The 22,069-nt window shown below is 39.3% G+C and overlaps 1 protein-coding gene across 2 annotated transcripts in view; it reads right to left on the bottom strand.

The window, feature by feature from the left end:
* Positions 1-22,069, bottom strand: part of PRKG1 (protein kinase cGMP-dependent 1) — a 481,254-nt gene that overhangs the window by 266,633 nt on the left and 192,552 nt on the right. For both annotated transcript variants that reach the window (XM_030487822.1, XM_030487821.2), the window contains exon 3: positions 21,413-21,526. In XM_030487822.1, the coding sequence (XP_030343682.1) occupies positions 21,413-21,526 (114 nt within the window). The remainder of the gene's footprint in view (positions 1-21,412; positions 21,527-22,069) is intronic.

The raw sequence follows: 22,069 nt of genomic DNA on the forward strand, positions 1-22,069 counted from the left end.
GTTTGCTGCTTGATTTCAAGCCTGAAGGAAGACTTACAAGGCAGCACCATGCCTGTGGTCTCCGACAGCCCTGGCTGCACCAACATTACAACTACTGCATAGCCGAGCAATAGTCTGAATAGCCTTTATGCGGTCCTGCTACATAAATGGATGTATCCAAGTCATCTATATTTTATAGTGCAGGGAAAGAACTTCATTTCCCTCCTCTATCAGGTGTGTTCAGTACTACTTACAACAACAGCAATGTTCTGACTGGAAGGAGATGCTTTTTAAAGCCAGCGTATAATTTGGAAATGGACTGATCATGTTTGGGTAATGAAACGCTTCTACAAATAGCACACTCGCAGCAAGCCATGGGGAGCTGTAAGCACTGGGCTTATGAGTTGATCAGTCATTGAAAAGATGTTGAGGAGAAGAAAGGATCATGTGCATCGTACCTCGCCAACAGCGCATGAGCCATTTAGCATTATTCCCTGCAAGACGACAGACCTTCACCAAAGGAGCCTGCCAGGACCAGAGAGAGCAAACTATGGGTAACACAAAAGCAGAGATAAGATTATCTTTTAAGGATAATCTTACAGACTAACTTTGGGTCCTTCTCATCTTCAGATACAGAATCTCTCTGAGAATGACGGATGGGCCTTTTTTTACCTTCTCTTTCTAGATGGAGATGCAGCTCTGAAGCACTTCCAATGGAAGACCTCGCAGCACTTCCAGGTTGGCAATACAAGCTACTAATGTCTGCTCCTGTCCCAGCACAAAAGCACTGGCAACTCAAGAACTAGAAAAGGAGAGAAATTTTAGCAGAGCTTTATTTGTGCCTAACATGGAGTTCCAAAAAAGCCTTGTGAAAATGCAGAGACCTTCCCTACTCAGCAGGTCATTCCACTGGAAGTCAGAGGTAAAGAATACACATATACAGATCTGTAGCATTTGCATCCCATCCTCTGTAAACATAAGTAGCAGCTGGTTTTTACATGGCCCACATTCAAAGACAGAAAACACTGCAAAAAGTGGTTTGTGGAAAGGCACATCTCCTTTAACAGCCTGGAACATCTTGGTTTGGAAAAATTCATACTGCCTCTGTGTCAGGTTTTCATTTCAAACACACCAGAGAGCCGTTACACTCCACCGCAGTAAGAATTACAATAGTGATTAAAAGACATTTACGTTGTTCCACTTCTATGTGACGGCTGAGATCAGACACACGATGAATTCTGAATCTGTATGTTAATTGCCCATACAAATCCATTCAAGTTAATTAACTAAGACTATAACACAAAGAGACGCAATATGGAAATGAGCATTTCTTTCCAGGAGAAATCATTTCTTTACCAGGTTCTGCTCCTGTGCTGTTCAAGGATAAACTGGTGTTAGCTGACAAAGCTGGTAACGCTTTCCCTTTATCAGAGTAAACGCAAATAAGGACTACTTTAAATGTGGTTTCATAAAATTATTTTTCTTCCTTCAGAGCACATCATGTATAACACACGCATTGAGGAAAAAATTTAATTTGAAAAATAATTTGGAAAAGCAAGGTTATTTCCTCCAAACCTCCCACTCTCCAAAAAAATCTCAACATTTGGGAAACTGTTCACAGTCTTTCCAGTTTATCTCAGCTCTAAACCTGTAATTCCTACGGGAATTTAAAAGTGCATATTTTTCTGCATCTCTACCACCTCTCTGGTTTCTGGTCAGAACTTCCACATCCCTGCTGGATGCTCCTGACCAACATCCCAATGAGCCATGACATTGTCTGGTCAGCTGCAGCTGGAGCCAAGGGAGCTTCATTCAAGGAGGTATTTCAGGGATTTTGAGGCAAATTGCCCAGCACAGGAGGATCAGTGGCTTCTAGTACTGTCTAATGGCACATGGCGGGACACGGTGGCTCATGACAGGGGAGGACTAGGGCCAGCCCTTTCCCAACTGAGGACTTTTAAAAATATAATCCCTTTTCTCCACAGAGGGAAGATCCAGCTCTTGTCCAGAGACATAAAACAAGCGGGTGAAAACGTCTTCTCACCTTAAAATCCAACTGACTGAAATACAATTTTGAAGACTGAGAGATTTAAGCCTACTCCTTTCTATTGAAACAGGGTAGGACAACAGAAGATGTAATGACAAAGAATCAAGAAACACCATGAATTTGTTAAAACTTTGTCCAGCCCTAAAGAAACCACAAAGCAAAGTTTAGAATTAAATCATACCCACTTCATTCGCAAGATCATTCTACACAAAGCTGCAATTTACTACAAATGGAAATGGTCTGCTTCAGCTGTTAGGGTACTTCAGGAAAACCACTTATCTTGTCAAATGCTCTGCCATGAGACTCTAATCTGCAATGAGCATTATACACCACTGGCACAAGGTTGGAGGTGAATCCTGCCCAACGTCTGTGACGCTGCAGTTCCCCTGGAAACTGAGGTTAATGCTAATGCACCATGTAAACCTGGGGCAACAGTCAAATCAAGAGTCAAGCTGTATGAGATACAGCAAAACGTGCATCTGCATCTTTAAGTACAAATGTTTTTCTATTTGTATTCTGATATATTGGCAAGGAATCAACACTTTTGGGTGGTTTTGCCCTATTTTATTAATGAAAGATAAGAATGCTTTGTGAGAGAGAAATCTTATGAATCCTATCTAGTTGTTGGTATGAGCTGGGCTGCCAGCACGACAAAACAAATCTGTTTTAAAGACTTTTCTTTCAAGTCCAGCAGAATTCAAAAATATTGTCAGCAATTGATTTTCATTATCATTATAAAATCCCTACAAATTTGTTAATAGAAATGAGTAAATATGGCCAAAAAATTACTTGGGGTATAATCTTAAGTCCCATGAAGAAAAAACCTTGCAGCCTTTGATGGATTTGGGGCCTTAATCTTTTAACTGATTTGTGTACTCAGTTCTGGTCCAGAGCTGAACCAGATCTGTAATTTTTACCCTTAAATTCAGGATTGTCTTTACTGCCTTCATGCTGTGCATCACCACAGCAAGTCAAGGATATTCTGAAAAACTTTCAACACAGACTTCAAAATTGAAAACAAAAACCCAAAACCACAGCCATCGCAAAACCAGTTGAAGTCTAATGTATTACTGGGTGATATACTGACACCACAGCATCCCTATGACATATACATCAACATGATATAGAGGTATCTGGGGTATTTGGAAAGGGGAATGGGACATGGGTATGGGGTTAAAGTAGCGCCCACCACTAATCCAGCAAGGATGGAACACTATTTACTGGATGCTACTGTCAAGGTCTTTAAATCATGCATTAAAACAACACCAAGGGGCAATGCAGTATTGAGTCTTCTTGATTTGATGCTTAGTTTTATATGTATTTTTTAATATACTCCCATTATGGAGACAGTGCAGCACATCCATGCTTTTCTCCAGCCAAAATACGATGCTCCAAAACCAGCTAGAGAAAAGCCAAATTTGCTAGCACAACTGTAGTTGTTCCTGGGGCTATTAATTATCATTAGCTGGGAGAAGAAGCAATAGTAATATACTCTGCGTAGTGTATCCCATCCCAAACCTGCCTGCAAGCTAATTCCAGACAAATATTTATGGGAATCATGGAAGCAAATACATTCATATACAGCCCATTAGAGAAAAATACGCTTTCGCTGATATCTTTCCATGCTTCTGTTAATAGCCAGAAAGAGGGCACAGAAAAGCCTGGGAGTCTGCCAGTTTATTGATAACATCACTTACTATAGCTGATGTACTGACGTAGCTTTTTATTTGACCATAATTGAGGGGCGATTATTGTATTAATAAAGCAAGAGTTGAATATTCGCTGTTGAATGCAATCATCATCATCTTCCTCTACTCAGAAGGAAGAAGAATTTCATTTAAACCACAAAAAAAGCCTACAGCAGTATCAGCCAAAACTAGATTAGCTTGTTTCCCACTGCTTCATAATGCTTGGGTGTTAGTAACTCTTTTTAGATATTACAATGTTGTCAAGCAACAATTAAAAACACAACAATGCTTAGGCAAATATCATAAACCTTTTGTAACTGATTTGTAGCAGTCAAATATTTGCACTTTGTAGAACAGAAAAAAATCAAAATCAACCATGAATGATGGTATTATTTGATCCTCTGAAGATTTAAAATACTTCATTTTGAAAATATATGTAAAAAAACACCAAAACCCTCTAATGGGCTGTATACATTTCCTTATAATGAATACATGGAAATGCAAACACTATTGGACAGGTGTAACTACCTAATTACATTCTAATTGGATTATTATTATATTATTACTAGTAAAAATTCTTAACCCTTCAGTGTCCACAGTTTCCAGGGGAAGTAGAAACCAGCCTTGCCCCAGAAAGCTTACAATCTCAGCAATGATACTAATCCCTGCAAGTCATATTATCCTAGGTTAAGTACACCTACAGTAAAGAACAGGAGAGCTGATCCAAAAATCACATCACATTTCTGGCACAAAGCAGAAACCTCAACTCATTCTTAAACTCTGTGCTTCACTCAGGTATATTTATTTTCCCTCAAATAAAATAAAATGCCATACTACATGAAAAATGGTACAAATGAGTATATGCTGTGTAGCTCCCCTGATACTCCCAACCTTCTCCCTGGGCAAGGTCAGGGTATGTTCAAACAGCTCATAGTTTGAAGCAAGAGAACACTTAAAGCTTGTTAAATCTTACCCAAATATTGTAATACAGAATAAAGAGGATTTATGCACTCTTAAACTTTTTCACTGCTACCCAAAGCAGTCCTGACCATACTCCTCCTCCCCCACGCTTCCTATTCTCACATACTCCACCCTCCCTCTTGCCAGCAGTAGTGTAAGTTGTACATTTAGCTTAAAAATAACCTAAAGGGTTACAATTTTTGCATGTTGTGGGGAGTTAATATTTAACCCAGATTACTTCCCAATCTTGTTCCTGTGTCACTGGACACAGAGGTGTGAACCTGATTAATGAGAAGCAGAGTAGAAATAGCTGCATCTCCTTAAGCCTTGCTCCTGCCAAGGGGACAGCATGAGCAAAGGTTATGAGCCCTGACTGATCCTACACCCTCTGGGAAGGCAGTTACAAAGCAGTGTTGTCAAACAGTCATAACTAGGGATAATGCTCAGCAGATGCAATTTTTGAGAGGCTCAGGCAGGACATGAAGGAAAACTTCTTCCCCAAGAGGAACCCTCCCTCTTGGGACAGGGCACCAGAGAGGTGGAGTAAATAAGGAGAGCCAGTGTAACTAAAAGGTGGCCTTACATACAGTACTGGATCTCCATGTCAATAGCATGCATTTCAGTAAATTTCACTATCTGGCATCCAAGTAAACTTCCCTCTGCCAGAAATAGACAACATTATGCAATCCCTTCCATTAAATATAATCAGCTTCCCACACTGCACTTTAAAAAGTGGGAAGTTAGGACTGCCCATCACCAAAGGCAAAACAGAAAGCATGCAACATCCCCCGTGGGAATTTCTATTTTAGCCAACAGAATTTTTAATATGAGAGCATCAACCTTGGCACATGCCACAGGCAGCGTGAGAAATGCAGCACTGCAGTGCGAATTGACAAGTGCCCATGGGATCAAACAGTGGAAAAAAGTTCCCTTTAGGATGACATAAAAGCCAAACAAATGGTTTGTAATGGCGCAATGATCTCTGTGCGTGAAACGAGGCCTTCTCAAAACCAGCAGGTAAGATGTAATGAAAACAGGGCACTAAATAGTTGCTGTGCAAGCTGCTTAGAAGCAAGAGATTAGAATAAACTTTTTTAGGTCAATCATTTGAATATCTTTATCATTTTAAAACACCTTTAAGTTCCAATTTATTCACCTCTTTCTTAGCGCTATGCACTTTTCTGGATGCCCATGAGTCACCCTGGCTACGAATGTGGCCAGCCCAATTGATGGTTTTCAGCAGTTGGTAGTATTTTGTGAGCCTATGGACCAAATAAGTCACCTGGAGATCAAGGCTATAAAATATCCCTCTTGCTTATCTCCTCTCTCAGCAAAAGCGGATAATCAGCTTCCTCCTCTTGAGAGAACAAGGTAGGATTTTCTTACTTTGCATTATGGTGCTTTCTGAGGCTCCTGGTTAAAATTGTGGCCATTTGTGTGCATCTATTTTATATATATAGTTCATATATATATATATCTCACATATATATACACACACATATATATGTATATGTGAGTTCGTGCCTGCATATATCTATATATGTATTTATGTATCTGTGAGAGCATGCATACAACGTAGATCGACAGACTTCAGGCAAAATTTGCTTCCCACTTAGAGGCCTGCGCAAATACATGGAGGCTTTAAAATTCCTGAGTGGACACAGAGGGATGAGAGAGGCAACAATTTCCTAAATTTGGATCAGTGGTTGTAGAGGCAGCAAAAGGCAAAACAATAGTCATCCCTCAGCTGAATAGCCAAAATGAAGTTCAGCAGAGCTAGCCATAAGAGTTGACTAGAAAGAAAACCTGAAAAATGGGTTACCTTCAAGGCACAGAGTTTCCCCACTATTCATATTCCTTTTATTCCTTTCCAGACCTGAATTTCTGCCCCAACAGTTCGATAACCCCATCTCGGCTTCATGAGCTAGAAGAGTCCCTAGTACAAACTGCCGAACACTGACTAGTACTGAACACATTTTAAATACTTACACATAAACACACACACACTGGAAGATGGCTGTGGGCAGACGGATGGAGAAAGATCACACAACTCCACCATCATCATAGAAGGAATCAATGTCATCTACCGAGTAACAAACCACTCTGAAGCAAAGTAGAGACAGAAGTGGGACCACCATTCCCTTCCAGCAAAAAGCATCTTTCTGCACCTCCAATCAGACCCTAATTACCACATCAGGTTGTACATGGTAATGAGCATGTGGGTGGTCTTTGAGTGATATAGCACATCCTCAGGCTCTGCAATTGCTGGTAGCTTCAGCAGCACCAAACCGATCCACTGTGGCTCCCACTCAACACTTCTAAAACTATCAGTGTTCATATTTCTGCTGGGGCATGAAGCGACGTGACAAGCTTTGATAACAACTAGTGTTTGATATCTGTGAGCAGGGATGTTATGAAAACACAGAACAAAGCAAAGTTGGCTCTTTTGCAGAGTGTGTCTGACAACAATAAATCTATACTTGGAATCTCTTGCAATGACTGTGAAAAAAATCACAGAACTCTGTGAAAATGAAGGACTGTAAAAGAATAGGGAAAAATGAAAAGAAATTCAAAGAAAAGGCTCTGAAGTAGTTCAAGAGACTCATCAAACCAATAATATGCATTCTAATCAGATACTAAACAGTTCGTAAGTGGAGAATGTGTCTTATCAAGGAGGGAATGGGCCAGGAAGGCAGCAGAGCAACATGTCATTACTGTCTTTGTTACCAACACTCAGACTCCCCACCCCACAAGTGCTCCTCCCTCCAGCTCACTCCCTTCTCCTCTAAGGATGATCCCAATCACGAAGCTTTGGGCATCCTACTGAGTTCCCAGCACGAGTCCTTTGAGAACTCACTGCCATTTGCTCTTAGCTTACTGGATTTTCCTCTTCTAGTATAAGCTTTTAGGAACATGGTCCTCTCCCAACAACTTTCATTTACGCATTCACGCAAAGCCCTCTACATGACGTTTTTGGCAGTGCTCAAATTAGTCCTGTAAGAGCATTTCGCAAGTGTTACCCTAGTGCTTAGATACCTGGGGTGTAATTTCTAGAGAGCTTTGTCTAGGATATCTCTTTAATGAAATAACATTTTGTTCTGGGTGGCTCCATGTACAACGGTGTAACAAGCATTGTAGCTCAATGCCTGGCATGCCAGAAACCCTTACCCTCAGATTTGGTAAATTCCCAAATGCTGCCTTCTTCAACACTGATACTCTGCCACAAAGAAATTCTTCCCTTTGCCTTGCCCATGAAAGAAAATCTAAGTTTAAAAAGACAGACTCTGAGCTGGGCATGTTGTGCGAATTTAATCAATCATTACTCCTGCCCTCTATTACAGGTAAGGCAGGCAGAGTAACCTGAAAGCTGAAAAATAAACACAAGAAATAAAGACAACTCTACATGTTCAAAGCTAGCAAGGATTTTTCCGTGTTCAGATCTCTGCATTTAGTTTTCAATGCTATCTGAGCTACTCAGCTGGCTTCAAATGTCTTAAGTTCAACACAATTCCCATCAAAAGAACAATTTAGGGTGTCTAGGACATGTCATAGCAAAGTAGAAGACAGCTTCATGGTGACATCTGAACTTTATGTTTAGCAAGGTTGCAGACTACCTTGAAAAAACAAAGAACTAACAAAATACAGTTGAGCCTCTTCGCACATTCCTTTTTCCTCTGGTTAATTAAAAACAATACACTATTTAAATCTAATTTCCACATTTCTCATTTCTTCCTGGAAAGAGATGACCTTCATCAAATCCATTTCAAACACCCACCACTTTTAAATTCAGACGTAAAGGTTTTTCCAAATAACTTCAGAGGAGTGAATCCAGTTGTCAAGAGTCTATTATCTGGATGATTTTAATTGCAGTCTAAAGACAAATAAAAGTGCTCCCGTTCTGAGTACATTCAGAGAGATGACGCAATTCATGAAACGTAATGAGTTTTTCAGACCTGCAATTGCCTTTTTTTAATTAAAAAACCTATCTGCCATTTTGTCAGTTTATTTGATATCCAAGTGCTTTTAAACACTGGCACTTAAATAATATGAAATCCATCTTGGCCAGAAACCTTTAAAGCAGGTAAGTGCAAGTAAACCACAGCCTTCTTTACAGCATTGCAATCTTGAGTAAATACTAATCATTATAGACTGCATCTATGGTATCACAACACACTGGAAGCTTATTTTCTTTCCCTGACTCACCCAAGTTGCCACTAGTAAATGGATTTATGGTTAGAAGATTTATGTAACAGGGAAGACGTCAGTTGTTTTGTCACTGAGTACCTGCAGATGAAAAAGGCCAGGAAGTTTGACGAGACAGTATACAGTCTCAAAAATACAGTAGCATTTTTCACCTCCTGTTGAGAATTTTGCTTCTTTTAGGAACTATAAATCATGTGTAGCATTAATCGCTTCTAAATTGACATATCACAGCAGTAGTACAAAGCTACAGCAGAGGAAGGTTTGCTAATATACAGCTCTAGCTGCCCTACGCAGCCATTTCTTACCTTCAAACACTTTCCCCACAATGCTTGGTCTATATAAAAAAATCCCACTTCAAACAACGTCCATGAAATCAAGACACTGAACGGCTCTGCTATGAGAATGCAAAGGCAATCAAGGCAACACAAATGTATCAAGAACAAAGATGGTTCACTGAACGCTAAATAATGAACATATTTCCTTTTATCAACACAGGAATTTGCAAAATATCTACAACTGGAGGGCTGCTCCTTGAACCCTTAGATTTAAGTTTCACCCCCAACAGCAGAGAGGGAGAGATGATGACCTCGCATGCTAAGTCATATTCATCTCTTAAAAACCTTACGGGGACGTTCATGCCTGCAGAGAAGATCACCAGGGAAATCAGAGGAAGGTCTGCTTGGAAAACCAGCCTCCATGATGGCTACACACTTCGTTTAGAGACTGCTTCCTGGCAAAAGACCCCACAATGATATACAGCAGTATCATCTCTTCAGGTTGAATAGCTTTTTAAACCAAGACAAGCTGCATGTTTATGCACAGGCATTAAAAGGATAGAGAGAATACAGCCCATGTGAGCCAGGTGCAAACCTGAAGCTCAGACTCTATTTCATGAGAAATAACCAGGGGTTGTCATTCTGTTCAATGCACAATCAGATACATTCTCTGCAACCACCTTCTACCTTATGTCTGCCGTAGAAAAGAGGAAAGCTTTCCTTTTAGTCCTCTCCATTTGATAAACTATTGCCCACTATTATCAGCCAGCTGAGAATTTAGCAAAGCTTGAAAGGAAAAAGTATTTGCAGCTGCTCTTACCTGTTCAAATAATTCAATTTTGAGGGATTTATACTCCCTGAATAGGAGGTAGCAAATAATTTGAATGCTGCTGGTTCAGCCAATTATTTTGGGAAATGCTAAGAAGTTGGCCTATGGTAGAAGCCCCTAAAATGAGCATGGTAATGCACAGGAGGACACCAACTCTACTCAGAGGAACTCACAATTCCTAAAGGTAAATCAGCATTAACAGATGGTGAAAAGTGGAAAAAACCCCAACCCTACTAGCAAAGTCAGAATTATAGTAGACAGACATGTTCTCTTCTGCCTCTGTTTTGTTTTTCTATACATTAAATATAACCTCAAACACTCGTAATAGAGCACAAGGCATACCCATCTGCTACGCCAACACCTCATACTCTGAAAATACACATATCACAAAAAGAGTTGGAGACTTCTTTCAGCAAGAGCCACCTACTTCTCATCAGCAACTTCCAGCAGCTTTGTCAGTCACAACAAACGCCACAGTCCCTCCTGATTTCCCACAAAATCCACTCTCTACCCCCTCCAGTGTAATCCCACTTGTGCTTTCTGCTCTTCTCCCCTATTTCTCCACTGTCCTCTTTCCTGCTACCAAGAGCTCCACTCCTCCAGAGATGTCCACAAATACAATGGGAAGATGCCCTCCACTGATCCAACACTGTTATAAGGGTGCCCTGCTTTATTTTGAGCCATGCAATAGCTAAAAATTAAGGAAACAATAACTAGCATTATACTTTGGGAGTGTTTACTTTTAGATTTAGTATTCACACACATATTTCTTCACTGCACAGACATTAAAAGCAGAAGCAGTGCTCTTGATCTCCAGACTGAACTTGAACACACTCCTGGTCTCCATTTTGTTCATCCTAAAACAATATAGCACAATAAACAGTGCCGGTCTGCCAGCAAAAGCACTTTGGACATCCTTTATGTGCTCTTTAAACCTCTGTGGAGGTCTATCGATGACTTTTAACCATGTGGAGAATAAATCTTACTGCTCATGTTGTGCTGCATGCTAGCTCTGCCCCACCCCAGGAAGAACATCCTTTGTAAAGGCATGCAGCACCTCAGTTCAAGATTCAAAAGTAAATGAAGGGAAGGAGTTAGAAAAATCTACTGCTAACTAGCTTTCCAGATAAGCATGAAGTAGGTTTCAAGCTAATTTCAAGTTAATTTTCTGTGGAGACAAACTGCTTTCCCGCAACACCCAGGTAAGTAGGACTGTTCACATCCAGAAGGTGAGGGCATCATTACCCCAAGGAACAAGTGCTGTACAGGGGCTACTTCTCACCTTTATAATGCCCCTAGAGCCTTCCAGATTTTTATTTGCAATTTTTCTTGTGTAAACTATACTAATAGATAGCCCACCCTCAGGTAGACTGACACTAAAGTATTTCCTTAGTTTTTAACATTGTCAAAATATAGGAAACTCTGTATGCTTCTACAGTTACTTCAATTACAGAGTCAGAAATCCTACGGAAGCTAAACAACTTACCATAAACCTTTCAAGGAAAAATTTTTAAGACTAACTAAGGGAGAAAGAGTTCATAATTTAAAAGATACCAAAACACAGCAGATACAAGTACTTTTTGTTGATCTATTACTTTTCAAGAACAGAAAAAACAAAAAGTCTTCTACTACAAGAAAAAAAAAATAAAAATCCTTCCAATTCACTCTTTTTTCTTTCTTGCTAATACTTGGGAGGCACAGTAGGAATAGTGGAATTAATTTATGTTTTTTACAGGAACTAATAGTAAGTCTGAACACAAGTTCACAGAACTACAATGTAAAATTTTTTAAAAAGTGTTAAATGCTAAGAATTTTGAATTCCCTATTCGTAAGGTTAAGGTTATAAACCACAGCATTATATGTCCTTACATTTTGGAAGTATGATTTGGACATCAGAGGCTCCCAACACAAAAGCATATATACGAGATAGCAAAATCCGATGCAGATATTGAATGTCATACAACAAAGACTGAGGGCAACATCTGCTGCTAAATAATCCATTGGCATTCCCAAATCCCCCATACTATGAGGTAGTCTGACTCTCTGAATTTGACTCAGAAAATCCAAAGAGGTTGCATTTTCCTGGGACGGAGCAGCAATCTGCCATCTGGAGAGAGGAAGACTAAGGCTAAGGCTTGATATCATCAAGGTGGTGAATAAAATGAATGCAGAACCGCTTTCATCATACCCCACAATATTACAAATGGGAGGTTAATGTAAAAAAGAAAAAAATCTATGAAACCTGTAGCAAAGTAGCAAATTGGTTTAACAGTGGAAAAAACACTACTTTTCCCTGTGGGTTGGGAAGATCTGGAGCCCATTGCTACCAGAGACAGTGGAGGTAATAGGATCAGCATGGTCCAAAGGAATCAAAAGCATCCATCAGTGGAGATAATGATGCTGTAGCTTGGCTGAAAGCAGTATAAACTGCAGTAATGTTTACTGACTAGTTATGCATTTGACTTTATTGTTGGGATATTTTTACTACCTTAATGGTAGTTTATTGAAAGTGATGGACTTCAAATGTAGGGAAGCACAACTCCTCCAACAAAGAAAGGTATAATCAAATCTTTAAAATTAATCCATTGCAACTCAGAAAAAAAACCTTTAATTATAAGGGTAAAAATATCAACTATGCTTTTATGTGGACACCAGGAACAAAAAAACAAAAGGGGATGATTGCTTTGGTTCTGAAACACTGATTGATCAGTTCCATGTCAGTCTTAGCACCAAGCAGCTTTTTGTTCCCCAGTTAGTACCAGGAAATACATCGGTGAGCCAAAACAAGACCCTGTGCAGTCCGTTGCATTTTAATCTGAGAAAAGACCTTATACTGTTGAGCCTATAAATTAATATAAATGGCAAATAACTACTATTGCATTCTCTTGCTCATCAAACTCTGCTCAGAGCAAAGGTTTACTATTATTAGCAAAGTTCAGTCATCTCATTTATCACAACTGCTCTAGCCATACTTCATGCATCAGTAACATTTTCAGGGACATGAATAAAAGGGGATGAAAATGAAGCTCTTGTGAAGTAATTATTTTATAGCTGCTGTTAATATTAACTACTCCTAAAGGGTTTCGTGGAGAAAGTCATAATCTACTTATAAACATGTTTAACTAATGTTTTTTTAGATTATCTAACTCTGCAATTAAAACAACATGAAACATATCAACAAAATTATTTTCAGGAGTATTTTAAACAACTCAAGTGCTTCATTTCCCCTGCATGATGATCATTATTCTTGTGTATCAGCCACAACAAACATTATCTTATTCTGAGCTCTGCAAAAAGGTCTATATAGTTTTTAAATATGGACTTACACCGAAAAGCTTTTCCTGTAATAAAATGATTTCATACTATCGAGTTTCAAATAACATCATATTTTGAAGGAGAGGAAAGTTATTCTCTGCAACAGCAACATGAATGAAGACACCATCCAGGGACAAGCAGATACAGCTTAGGATCTACACGCTTTCCAGAGGGCAGCCAGGGTACCTGGCAGCTCACACCTCCATTTGTATCACTCCCTCTGCTCTACCTTTGTCACATAGCAGACCAGTCTTAAAATTATGCATGACACCTAAACCTCCAGGTGTTACAGCAGCTGCTTTTGCTAGTGTGTTTGATGAAAGCCTTTCAAGAATTTTACTGGGCTATATAGTTGTACACACCTTTATTTCTCCACATATTCAACCTCATTATAAAATAGAACTATCATTCAAGATTTCTCCATGCTCCATTTGCAAATTTAGTTGCAAAGAGTTTTCAGGCACCATTCTTAAAGGTGTCTCTTAAATTCAAATGATTTATAGAATCATAGAATCGTAAGGGTTGGAAAGGACCTTTAGATCATCTAGTTCCAACCCCCCTGCCATGGGCAGGGACACCTTGCCCTAAACCACGTGGCTCAAGGCTCTGTCCAACTTGGCCTTGAACACCGCCAGGGATGGAGCATCCACAACCTCCCTGGGCAACCCATTCCAGTGCTTCACCACCCTCACTGTAAAGAACTTCTTCCTTATATCTAATCTAAACTTCCTCTGTTTAAGTTTGAACCCATTACCCCTTGTCCTACCACTACAGTCCCTAAGGAAGAGTCCCTCCCCAGCATCCTTGTAGACCCCCTTCAGATACTGGAAGGCTGCTATGAGGTCTCCACGCAGCCTTCTCTTCTCCAGGCTGAACAGCCCCAACTTTCTCAGCCTGTCTTCATATGGGAGGTGCTCCAGCCCTCTTATCATCCTCGTGGCCCTCCAAGTTTGCAAGTTTTCCAGACTGTTTCATAATAATTTTTCTAATGCCTTAAATTACATGCTGAAGGAAGAGTTAGAGAAAACGAGTAACCCAAGCCTTTGAGCTGTGCTGCAATTAACTAGGAAATATTCTAAATAAGGAAAGGAAAACTAAGACATTCATAGAATGCTGCTGCATTTGTTTCCTGCCGTCTTTCCAACACATTGGCACGCACACCAAAACACTGTACTGAAGAATTTTCTCTTTGATTTGGCAGAACTATTGTTTCATAGACCTCCAATACAAGCCATCAATCACACTTCAGCATCTTTCTTCCGTTCCTGCCTCCAAGATAGCTTGTAATGTCTTCACAGAGCAAAACCACTCAACTGGCTCCAAAAGTTATCATTGCTTTCTCTCTCTGATCTAATGAGCACTGCTAGAAAAACAACTCGCATCGATGCCTCTCTGAAGCATTTGCAGGTGAGCCAATAAAGATAACAGCAATATTAAACCAACTACAAGGATCAAAGGGAAAACTCTGAGTACTGAGTAATCACTGTGACAAAGTTAATCTAGATTAGTTTAGTACGGAGAAAGAAAAAAAAAAAAAACGATAAAGAAACACACAGTTTATACACACACAAAAAAAAAAGTAAAAATACAGAGAAAAAAATCCAGTCAAATGAGTCACAGAAAACTGAGCCCCTAAACCACAGCACCTTCCATCCTGAAAAGACTAGCCAAATGCTAAAGATGCCAAAGGCAAGCAAACAAAACAAACACATTTTTAATAACAAAACAAACAAAACCCAAAGAAAAATGTTTCTGTTCATTAAAAGCACTAATTAAAGACTTTGAGAGACAAGACAGATCTTCTCAAGAAAAAATGCAACACAAACACCTAAACTACAAGGGCATTTAGAGAAGCTGCAAGCAATTGCCAAAGATTTCTTGGGTTTTATAACAGCTCAAATCAAAGAAAGAAATACCCACAATGACAATTCCTGGAGGCAGGGCCAGTGCTTTATAACCTGTTCGAGCCACGTAGCAGCAGCACGCATCCCTCATTTCTTTTTCAATTTGAATTGCAGTTGTTCCTAATCCAGGAACTGAAACACAGTAGCCTTCGAATTAATACATTGATCCAATAAAGTGGGAAAAATAAAGAATTTCTTCAGAAAATCAAATAAAACCTTACCAGAGCTTTCACCTTTCTTGTATATGGGACTTCATTTTCTGTCAGACCTTTTATGTTAGAAACACTGGGGGTGGAGGTGGGGAAGAAGAGCAAAGGCTGAAACTTTCAAATTTTAGGTCTCGGGGTTTAAATCTGAATAAGTCACCACCTCTCCTTCTGTGTTACCAGGGTAGAAAATTTAATATACAGCAGAAAGCATCTATTTCTCAGAATGAATTGGTAGCTTTCTACATGAAGACTTTTCAGTGGTGAAAGCTTGAGTCACAGTGAGTGTTCCTCAAAATCTTGAGCAGTAAGGATTAAGCCCTCCTATCCAAAAAATCCCGAAATTACAATCAAAAGTCCATATGTACACAACTGGGGAGGGGAAGGTCACACACAGAAATGAGAGAAAGAAAGAATATGCACCACAGTTCTGCAAGCTCATCACTTCTTGAACATGCAAAGCAGTAAAGTGCTGCTGACAAATGGACCATTAACAAGTAGCCCTGTATCTGCTCCTCCACAGCCTCATTGCTCCCTGAATCAGCTTTCTCCATAAAAGACTACCAGCATCATTCTCACTCATCATCAGAAAACGCGCCTCTTTCTCGACAGTTATTTTTGATTGTACCTTGCTTGCAATATTTTGCTCAGCTTTGCTGCGCTGCTAGAAACCAGCTGAAGTTCACATGATTGAAAAAGTCAAAACAAAGGTCAAGATAAGCAATAAGCCTAAAGCTATTGCACAGACTGTCAGCTGCTACAGTTTGGAAATGGTAGTGCTGCCACAGCTCTCATAATTGATGCAGTGACTTGAATCTTGAGGCACCAGAATCCCATCAAGATTTAAAAAAAGTCACTGTATTGGAAGAAAACCAGTTTAAGCATTGACTTGATACTTAACCAGCACCAAAAACAAATCCAAATTGATTTTCTTTTGCTCAGTCATTTTATTTCAGTTTCCCACATTAAAAGAGTAGTTCAAAGGAACAAGCTGCCTTGGCTGGTTTCTACAGTCAACAGCAAGCTGCAGCACCTTTCAGGTGCCCTGAAAGATTTTGTGCCTTGAACGGTACCAGAATTTGTCCATTAAGTACATAGCCTGGCTTCTGGATCTTCTTATTTTCACTGGGAAAAGGTGTACATGTAGAGGAGAATTACAACACACTGTTTCACACCAGGGTTGTGTCAGGTGCATGCTCCCAGCATGCCACCAGGCAGGATACAACAGCATACCTGACCTTGGACTGGAACATTTCATGATTGGTCATTCCTGTTTACACCACACCACTGTATGCCTTGCTATTTAAAAATAACTAATAACCCAGTAAGTATCAATACACCCCAAGGTGAATCATTCCCTATTTCCTCTCTTTGCCCTGCTTCCTTAACCAGCTCTGATTTTTGCCAATGAGTTTGACAAGTGTGTTGACATTTCAGGTATGCAACAAACCCAGGTATCAGATGAATTTTTCATTTTGCTCTTTCCACCTCAGAGTATTCTCTCTTTGATTAGACTCTCAGTCAAAATTTCGCTGCCTTGTTCTGCATGTTCAGAACCACCCATTCCTTCACTTGTACCTCCTGAGCCACAGAGATGCCATACTGAAGATGCTCTTGCCTACTGAACAAGAGGAGGGGAAAAAAAGTTCTTCTATGTCATGTCCATTATCCTCAAAATAATTTTCTCTTGTTGTGTTTCCTTGGAGGAATAATCCAGTTCCAATTTGTCACATTACCTGGCAAAACCTGTAAAGGTCAGATTAAAACATAGGCAGTGCAAGGGAGGGTTTAAATTACTTTCTCCAAGGATATATCCACTGGCACAGCAGTCTGATCTGCAACCTGATCTCCTCTGGCTTGGCCAACCTGGGTTTCACATCCATAAGTAATAGCAGAAAGATTTTAATCAAATGGCTGAATATTCAAAGTTGAGTTCTTTCCAACATGTAATTGTTTTAAGAAGATCTGAGCAAACTTTATACTAGCTCCCATAATTGTTGGAAGAGAACATATGAAGGCAGCATCTTTCTCAAAGGCTTTTAATGAGTCCCTGCAGTTTTAATTGGCAACTGACTGTTGCCTTATCTTTTCTTGCAAATTATCCATGTTACCAAGCTCCTTGTGAAGTTAGAGTAATTTCTGAGGCTGCAGCAAGCAAGCTAGAGAATTATTTCCATAGGACTCCATGAAAAAAAACACAGCAGTAGAAAATTCAAACTCATCCAAATTTGGCAACAAATTGCTAAACTACTGCCTTAATCACACAGTGCGGCACTGAGTTTTGTACAATAAGCACTGCTGATAAGCAGAGAAGCTTCTCAGAGAAGCTTGAGAAACTCTTGTGCTGGCTTTTCAGGACACGCTCTTAGTTTCACCAGGAAAAGATTTACATAATTTACAGAGAGCTTGAGCTTCTGCTTCGTTCTTTTTGCTAATACTGTTTTCCTAAAAGCATGGACTGGTGTTGAGCATAAGTCCACTAAAACCTGCAGCCTCACATCACAATGCTTTTGTGGGAAGTTTTTATTCGAATTTTCCCTCTGAGAGAATATAATTTCAGATGCTAAGGGCACCTTTCAAGTAAATATATTCTTTGTGCATTAAAAATCCACTCCTTTCACAAAATCCTTGCTCCTCCAAAACTGCAAAAAATACTACTTAACTCTGCTCATCAGATTATTCTTCAACAGGAATGACAACTACTGCACAATATTAACAGGAGATAAATTTTCACTTACTAAGAATGTATTTTGTGTTATCAAATGAAGAATTACAAAGCTTTATATTTAACTGAATATAAACAACCTGAATTCAACTGAGTTGGAGTTTTTTTCCTTTTTTTTTTTTCCTCTGACATCTCATTGTTCCTTGTACCACATATGTTACTAAGAAACAAAACCACATTTGAATTTTAACACATTTTTGCTTCTTCAGACTCTTGCGATAGCACACTCAGAAATCCTGTTTGCTAGGCAATGAGCAAGACAAAATCCTTTTTTGGTGGAAACATTCCTAATTGACAGAGTCTAATATTAAGCTGTGTGGCTTGGGTAGTGCCAAGGTGCATCTGCACATCTCATGTTCAGCCTCCTTTACTATCACTGGACTCCCACACTAATGCTACATCCGTGGACAGGAAGAGAAAGGCAGAGGCATGCAACTGCAGCAAGTCACCCACTCGCTGATGTTTACCTTGGTGCTAACAGGTGACCAAGGCAGAGATTTTAAGCACGCCAGCATTCAGCCTGTTATTAATCTACATGAGTGGTGGCCCTACCTTCCTCAGTGCTTCTGAACACCCATGGGTTTGGTTGCTCTTTCTTCCCAGGCCCTGGTTAGACCCTATTCTGCTTTTATTTAAGACTGCAATAATATTGAAAAAATATTATAATAATTTTCTTGGGGTAAGCTTTCAAAAGAGCTGGGCTGTCTTATTAAAGAGGTTATAATGAAACAAGAATCAGATCAGAATAATTAAATTTTAAGATCTTCTAAATTATTTTTAAAAGACAAAGTCTTTCCTACAGTGATTTATCCCTTTAAGTTTGCAACTTCCTACAGAGCAAGCACTAGCTGAAGAGCTGATGTAGACAAATGCAGTGAGTAATGACACTAAAAACTTTATTATTTACCAAGCTAAAGAAAGAGTACACATACAAGTTACAGCAAAAGATGTCAACACAGCTTACACATCATTACACAGCCCAAAGGCAATAATGAGTTTCACACTACCATAATGCATCCTTCATTCAGTCTTTGCTGCAACATCATTTTTTAAAAACAAATACTTAATGTCCTTGTAATGAAATTTTGGCAGGCACATTAAAAAACCCCACTTCTGTCACTCTGGAGGTAATAGAAATTTATCTCATGAAAATTGGGAAGCCCTGACTAAACTGTTTCTCTCCATGAAAGTTGGATGATGCCTCTCAACACATCATCACCACTTCCAGCATCAGTGTTGACTGGGTGTCTATTCTCATTACAATGATCAATTGTTCACTTCTTTTTAACTAAACCTTGTAATGATCAAAGACTGAATGGAACATTTAATAGCGTTCACCTTTCTAGACATTTATTACATTTACCATTTAGCCAAAAGGACAAACAGATGTTTGAAGTTCAGCAAACAATCTGAAGTGCAACAGCAACAATTCATGTCCTAAATTCATCTGCACATTTCCAAGACCTCTGTTCAGTTAGGTCTAGATGCATCAGTTCCCCAAAGTCAGGCTGTGACCTCACGTGCCACCGCACTTGAAAGGATATAAAGCTGATTACAATCACAACTGCCACTTACTTATGCAAGAGAGAAAATATCTAAAAGTCACTTGCTGGCATTGGAAACAAGATCACATGCCTGACAGCTGCCACCAAAAGTAGGTGCATAATTATCATATCTTTGTGATGCTGGTGGGAAAGGAACAGACTGTAACAACAAATACAGACACCACTGAAGAGAGATCTCTCTCAGGATGGTTATAGTAATGACCTTACTACTGTCCCAGATTTAACTAGGATAAAAGGATTTAGTAAAACTAAGCACCAACTGGCAACCTGGAAGTTTGCTCAAGAGAGGAGACTTAGTACATGAAAAAGCAAGTAACAGCAAAACTAATAGTAAGAACTGCTGTCAGTATTATTTCCTGTTGGAATCGCTTATACAAACAGGTTGAATGTGGAGCCAGGAAGAGTGTGAATATGCAGGATTCTGTGATGTACTGCTCATGGTACTAGAGGATTAAGTGCCTTTTAGCTTTGCATTTCTAAGAGGAACTGAACAATAACCATCCTCTTGTTTCCTTTTCTAGGATTCAAACATCTCCCCCCTTTCTCTGCTCTTTCCAAATTTCTGTAACTGTATTTATCACAGATGAACCTGCAGCTTATCCAAATTCTTCACCATTATCAATTCTCCAAACCTTTAATTGGACAGAAAACCAGGCTGTACATGGATAATGTACCCAGGGGGCAAGAAGGTATGGGAAGGAGAGGGTGGAACAACACCCACTTCCCATTTGCACCTATGTTTACATTGGTTCCTTGATGGACTAGGGGGAAAGAGAAAAAGCATCTCATAGAAAAGCAGCCCCACACACTGTCTAAAGTAGCCTGGAGGTCTCTGGATCTGGGGCTGTCCCCATCAAACTAGGCATGAATTGTGCAATATGCACATTTACTGCATCATTTAGATTACCCCAAAGCATTTGCTAATCATTTGGATTACTCCAAAGTACAAACTGTGCTACTGATGAACTGACTATATTGTAGCCAAGGACTAATCTGCAAGAAACAGTACTTGTCAACAAGCAAGGTTTGTGCAGGTGAAAACAGAGTACATCAGTCAAGTTCTTCAGAATTATGGAGAACAGTGTGTTCTTCACAAAAAAAAACCAACACACTCCGTTTTGTCATTTCTGCCTATTTGTTCTCTTTCTTTCTCTCTCTTTTTGAAGCAAAACTAGATATTTCTAAAAGGCTTTCTTCTGAACAGGGATTCACATGCATCAGTATTTTGGTACCACTTGTCTTCCAAATCTCAACTACTGATCTGAATTTAAATGAAAACATAGTTATGTTGTATACAGTAATGTGATTTTTTTTTTCCTCCACTTAGTGTACAGTCCAGGCCTTTACCCAGAATATCCATAAAAGAAGCCAGATTACAGGAGAAGCAGTGAAGACTTAGAGCAGGGGATCACTGCTGCCCAGGTTTTTTTCCTGGATTTTTTTTAGTCAGTTTAGGGAGAAAACAATGACTTGTCCTGAAAAAAATACATAAGCGTAACTTACTAAGTTTCTTTTGAAGACGTACACTACTGGGGTCAGATATGCTTCTTCCCATTCACAATGGCTAAATTCAATACTATAATCCCTACAGAGCGCAATTCATTAAGAAAGTGGAACATCTAACAGAAGCTGCAACTCCAAAGAAGAGATGAGAAGAACCCTACTTCCCAATTAAATAACAAGTCATTCAACATCAAAAACCAAAAATGATCTTACTTTTGACAGTTGCTGTTCGCGTACAATTGTAGAGGATGGCTAACTCTCCAAATACTTTGCCAGGTCCCATGGTGCACAGCTTTACACCTTCTTTTGTCACTTCAACCTTCCCATCTGTGAGGAAGAAAAAAAAAAATAAAAAGATGATTTTAGAAGGGAAAGTAAGTTATTTCAGACTTTAGCTTTAAAAATTTATTCTATTATATTGTGAATAAAACCAAAAGAGCCCTACAACTAGAAAACCAATTAAACATATTATGAAGGAGAGCAAAAACTTAGAAAAGGTTAAAACCAACCACTGCATATGTAAGCTTTCAACACCTGAGGGGTTTTTTTTTAATGGAGTACAGTCAGGAAATACTTACTAGTAAACTAAACTCTATGTGAACTTTGTTTCACTTATTACAGTTTCAGGTGAAATTTTCTCCAATTTTTGTTTTAGAAAAGGAAAAGATTTAGGTCTTTAACACCACACATGAAAACCACTGAGTAATTTTGCTCATTTTCACTGAAAAATTAATCCCTGAGAACACTCCTCCATGAATAACACAGCTATAATCAAAAGGAAGATTACTTTGACCTGTGGCCATTATTTAATTCCCATCTCACCATATGTTTCCTTTTGAACATTTCATCGTATGAGAGCAAGTCTGTTTT

Source organism: Strigops habroptila, chromosome 5, assembly GCF_004027225.2.
Source record: "Strigops habroptila isolate Jane chromosome 5, bStrHab1.2.pri, whole genome shotgun sequence".
Lineage (NCBI taxonomy): Eukaryota > Metazoa > Chordata > Aves > Psittaciformes > Psittacidae > Strigops > Strigops habroptila.